This window comes from Gavialis gangeticus, unplaced genomic scaffold, assembly GCF_001723915.1.
Source record: "Gavialis gangeticus isolate Ggan-Ray unplaced genomic scaffold, GavGan_comp1, whole genome shotgun sequence".
NCBI lineage: Eukaryota > Metazoa > Chordata > Crocodylia > Gavialidae > Gavialis > Gavialis gangeticus.
Genome location: NW_017728998.1, coordinates 49,594,361 through 49,600,111, shown reverse-complemented (window position 1 = coordinate 49,600,111; position 5,751 = coordinate 49,594,361). Strand labels below are relative to the sequence as shown.

The following is a 5,751-nucleotide window of genomic DNA, read 5'->3' as shown; positions in this document are numbered from 1 at the left end:
GAATGCCACAGTCACTTAATTTATTAATGAGAATGGGGTGAGAGACATTTTTTCCCTTGTGTCTGTTCATGTGGTTAAGGTATTCTTCAAAGTGCTTTGAAATGCAGCTGTAATGTTGATAAAGGAAATTGGTAATGGAAGGGCTGTTTGGACTCTACCTTACACACCATGGTCATGGTCACCGTCATACAACGCAGTCTCTCTAGATCCCGTCTAGCTTGTTAAAGTTCAGATGGTGTAGAACACAGTGGTGCTGCTGCTAAGATGACCACAGCGTGTGCTTGGGCTTCTGCCTGACAGTTGTCTTGGGGTTGAACTCGTACACATTCTACTGCAAATTTCACTTACAAGTATTGGCCTATTGTTTCTTAGCAATATCCTGTCATACTGCAGGGCCATCGGAGCCTGTGCTGTTTTAAGTTAGGCAATATTTTGTATATAAATAAATGTTCTTATTTGAAATAAACAAGGTTGTTTGTAGAGTTTGGCTTTGGGAATCTCTCCTTTTAACTTCTTTTGTTGTTTGGTTACCTGGCAAGTAGACACATTTTAATTGCATTGGGCTGAATCCAACATGACTAACCTTTCTGGTCCTACTGCTGTTTTCTATACCATAAAACTCAACAGCTTGGCTTTTGCTTTAATTATGGACGTACACATCTTGTTTACTGGATGCCTTCATTCTTTTACACAAAATGTTGTTTTAATTCAGGGAAGGTGATATTCTTTTCTAATAATTTAAAGTTACTTTCAGGAATTAATTGTATGTGGCTCCACTGAACTTTACTACATTATACTGTTATCAGGGTGAATTTGTTTAAATCACCAATTATAATCATGGTTTGAATCAGCAAGTAGGAAACCTGGGCTTAAATCATCATTTTAATTTTATTTTGCATTTATACATTTTTGCTTATTTTTAGATTAGTATTTTTTAAATCTTTTAGTCTGCCTAAAAAGGGGGCTAATTCTCATTGGTTGGTATCATCATCAGAATATCTTGATTTCTTTAAAATCAAATATAGCTTTTTTAAATAAATGTACTAAATTGTGATTAAATGATTACATGCTGTGGATTTAATTCAAACCCCTTACATGAAAATGGTAATAAATCTAAAGATCCTTTCTCATGTGTTTTTAGTATGTATGCTCAATCAGTGTTTTTCACGTAATGCGTAAATGAAGCATAAACCAATTTGCAATGCATAAGACCTGAGTATAAAACTGTTCCTATTCCTTCTGCGATCACAGTCTTGGAAATGAAAAAGTCATTCTGAATGCACCTTTGATAACAGGCACATTTGGAGGTCCTCTAGAATATGCAGATATAAAAGTGATACATTAAAAATCTTAGCAGGACTAGCAGTACAGTTAGCATAAGATGTATGCCTAAGGAGTTTTTTCCTTAATCCTGAGCCAAGCAATAGTTGAAGGTATTTCCCTTACCCAGAGAAGAACAGTATCTTTCCTTTCCTTCTCTTTTATGAATATAAACTAATACCATATTGGGACTGTGAAAAATAGGACAATGGAACAAGCTGCCTAGGGAAGTTGTGCGATCTCCTTCATCAGAATTTTTTAATACCCTGGATAGGAATCTCTCTGGAAGCATTTAAGAATAGTGAACCCTGCATTTGTATAGAAGTTGGACTAAAAGATCCCCGAGATGCTCTTCAGCCCTATAACTCACTGTATTACCATGTGTGGTTGTGAAAAAGTAAGAAAATGTATTTAAGTGCAAGTAACAAAGAATAACTATCTGCATCTGTAGGATCAGTAAATGCCGTGTGTTCTCAGCATACCTGTAACATGTTTTAGTCTCACACTTTCATCTATCTGCTTTCTACAAGCTAGTAAATAATATAAAACATGCAAATAACTGAGCTATTTAATCAGAACAAATGATTCTGAGCATATCTCTCAGCTTGTATCCTAAACCTAATGTTATAAATCTAAGCTTATTTCATTTAAAGGGGAAAATGTTGCTCTTTGACATATATATCATTTGGAGTCTGAACATGAAACTAAAGGATCATAATAGTTTGAGTGCCATGCACATCTTATTTTATATGTTGAAAACAAAACAAAACAAAGCAAACAGAGAGAAGAAAAATACAGGAACCAATTAGTTTTGGAACAAGTATTACCATGTCAGACTTTTACTGGCTCTCCTGAAATAATTAAAGTATCAAAATTTATCCCTGATATAGTGTCAGTTACTCTGCTTGAAATTAAATTTGCTTAGCCATTTTGGTTAAAATATGGCTGTGTTCGTCATGTTAGAAAGCCTAACAAACTCTCTATCAAAATCTCTATGCTTTCTTTCCATCCTACTCTTTACTTATGGGTGGACCTCAAAAATCTTTCAAATCTCTCACTTTTGAAATGTTGCCTACTTAAAAATGTCACACACAAATTTTTGCATCTAGATCCTTTTTTACTATTTTTCCAGATCTCTAGAGATGCTTTGGCAGCTAAAAATAGCTGTATTTTCTTTAACTGTAGGAAATATTGTGGTCAGACATGAAATTGGCAAATTATCCAGAGATGCTCACTTGAGGTAGAAGCTCAGCTTTATATATAAATAATTTTACCAGAGGCAAAGACTTTTTTTGGGTGATATCTTCCACTGAACCAACTGCTTTTTTCTGAGTACCCCAATTCATGGATCCACTTCCCATCCCCATACAAACAGGATTTCTAGTGAAATGTTGCATGCATGGAATCTTGAGGCAGCCTGGGGAGCCAGCATTATAAAACAATACATTTTGTGAAAAAATGGAAATCTTAGACTATGTTCTCAAAATGAAGGACATTAATGTCAGTACCTCTGTAACATTCTCTTACCTTACAGAAGTGTAATGGACGTTAAAGCTAAGTAAGACAGTCAAAAACTCGAGGCTGAATAGATTCAATCTTTGCAGGTTAGTCTAAGCTGTGTACTGATTGAACCAATAAGCAAGTGAACAGACATTCCCTTCTGATTCTGGAACTGCAGCCACATGCCTGGAGTGGCCCATGTCAGAAGCCAGAAGTACTAGAGCATGCCTCTCTGCTCGGCTAAAACAGACAGCTTCGGCCAAGGCTAGCCTGTCCACCCTACAAGGTGGGGTTTGCAGGGGAAGTGCAAACCATCCTGGGATGCTGGGGGACTGAGTTAACTTGAATCTGGAGGGGATCTTGAATCTGGAGGGGACAGAAGTTCTATAAGCTGATTTAACCTCAATCAGCTAAGTTTGATACTACATCCATCCAGGTTTATTTTAAACTGGTTTTGGTTATTTTGAAAGTGGTTTATATGAAAATGCACTGAACTTCTGTTGTGTTACAGATTTGAACCAGTTTCCGATTACTTATACCAGTTTGAGTGTAATTTCTGCCCCTAGCCTAATTCATTTGTGCTTGTGAAGCATTCCACTGCTTCAGCGATGAAAGAGCTCCTGTGCGGGTTAACAGTACCAGGCATTTTATATATAGATAACAATATTTCCATGCCCCATGTTATTTAAATACCCACCTTGAATTGGGAGAAGAATGACAGTGCAAAGATTTGCTTTTTGATGAGTTATTTTGTGCCTTTTTTATCTCTCTTTTGTGTGGGCATGTCTACATGGTCTGCTATGGTGCCATAGAAGGAAGTACTAAAAGACAATGCAGTAACAATCTGTACTATGCCATGCATGCCACATATGGTTATTTTTAGGCACTACATTGTTGTAGTAGTAGTTGTGCTATAATGGAGGAGCGCATCACTATGGTAACATGGCTGCGCTGTTACGAGTTTTGCCTGCAGACACTATGTTGACATAGCGCATTGCTATGGTGATGTAGCATGCCTTGTATAGATATGTTGCTTTTAGGCCCAGATCCTCAAATATTTGGAAACCATTGGGAGTCGGGTCCAACTCCTCAAAATGTTTAGCATCTAAGTCCCTAATCATATCTATTAAGTACAGAACAGGCAGGCAGCATTTTGATTATCTACTTATAGAAGCTATTTTAATCATAGTGATCCTTTTTTACTCTATCCATTTCACTTTGTCCTTTATCTAGGAGACACTACTGTTCGATGTGAGCAACTGGATCTGCTTCAAGATTGGCTGGCTGACTTCCGAAAATCTACCTCCTCCTCCAGCACAGCCAATCCAGAGGAGCTGGTGGCTTTTGATGTGATCTGTGGGGATCTGAACTTTGACAACTGTTCATCTGGTGAGACAAGCTTTTTACACATTCCTCTTGCAAATGTAGCACTACAGTGAGATACTGACATTTCCAAATATTTTCCTTTACTTCTCTATGGCAGTATTATGCAATTATGCAAGGATTTTGCAACCACATTCACATAAGAATACAATGCTATAAAAATCTTTAAAATAGGAGTAGTTTTGTGAAGCTGGACTAGGTTAATTCAATGTTTAATAACTAGGCAGTTCTTATAAACAGAGGAGAGATTTCTCTAAGGCACAAAGGGCAGTATTTCCCTTTCAGTCTAGAACAAGCTGGTTAAATCTCCCTCTCTCTAGAACAAGCTGACAGGTAGGCCTCTATCTGCTTTCCATTTTACTGTCACTGTAGCATCTTTGCTCCCTTTGTTTCCAGGGCTTGATCTATATCAAAGGTAGAAATTACAGGGTTTCTTATTTAAAAAATGTATGGGATGATGTACAAAGCACAGAAGTTAGGTATCTGTTCACTTGCCAGTCCCTGCCCCTGTCTATACAAGATGCTATATGACTACTGTGCAGTCATGTAGCGTGGCAGCAGCCATGATGTAACATTACTGCACAGTAGTTATGGGCTACTGTGAGTCAGCATCATGAAAAAGGTGTTGGGTTACTTTGCAGTCATTTACTACTTGTTCATACAAGTACTAAATGACTGTGGTAATGACTGCACAGTCAGCATCTTATGTAGACACAGTCCCTGACAATGTCATAGATTTCATAGATGTTAGGGCTGGAAGGGACCACAAAGATCATCAAGTCCAGCCCCCTGCCCCAGGGGCAGGAAGTCAGCTGGGGTCAAAGGATCCCAGCAAGACAAGCATCCAAACACTTCTTGAATGAGTCCAGAGTAGGAGCCTGCACCACTTCTGGAGGGAGTCTATTCCAATGACAGACATGACAATTTAAACTACTGCATTCAGATTGGGATCTAAAATTTAGAACTAGTAGGATTAAGAGGCACAGGTTAGTTACACTGGGCTAGTTTAGATACTGGGGTGTTCACTAGAAGATCATCACTGCCAATGTGGCTAAGTGTGCCAGCTTTGTCAAAGAAAAAATATACTTCCTTCCAAGTCCAAAACAACTAGTATCCTCCTATGTTTTGTGAATGGGTTTTCATTTGAGACTGTTGATGAGAGGAGGTAGGCTCATCAGCAGTGAAAGGTGAATTGATAGGGTTGGACAGATGTTTGGTCAAATAAAAAATTAAAAACATTTGCCACCACTATATTACTTGGTCTTATCTCATTCATAGTTTCATAGTTTCATAGATTTAGGGTCGGAAGGGACCTAATAGATCTTCTAGCCCGACCCCCCGCCAGGGCGGGAGAACAACAAAACCCCAAAACAAGAAACAGGACTCAAATGAGTCCAGCCAGGTAGGCATCCAGCCTCTTCTTAAAGACCCCCAGGGTAGGGGCCAGCACCACTTCCCTTGGAAGTTGGTTCCAGCTCCTAGCCGCCCTAACTGTGAAGTAGTTTTTGCGGATGTCCAATCTATACCTCCTCTCCATCAACTTGTGCC

The 5,751-nt window shown here is 38.5% G+C and overlaps 1 protein-coding gene across 2 annotated transcripts in view; it reads left to right on the top strand.

Moving 5' to 3' along the window:
• SMPD3 (sphingomyelin phosphodiesterase 3) overlaps positions 1-5,751 on the top strand; it is a 217,077-nt gene that overhangs the window by 182,365 nt on the left and 28,961 nt on the right. For both annotated transcript variants that reach the window (XM_019505918.1, XM_019505919.1), the window contains exon 4: positions 4,054-4,209. In XM_019505918.1, coding sequence (XP_019361463.1) covers positions 4,054-4,209 — 156 coding nt within the window. The remainder of the gene's footprint in view (positions 1-4,053; positions 4,210-5,751) is intronic.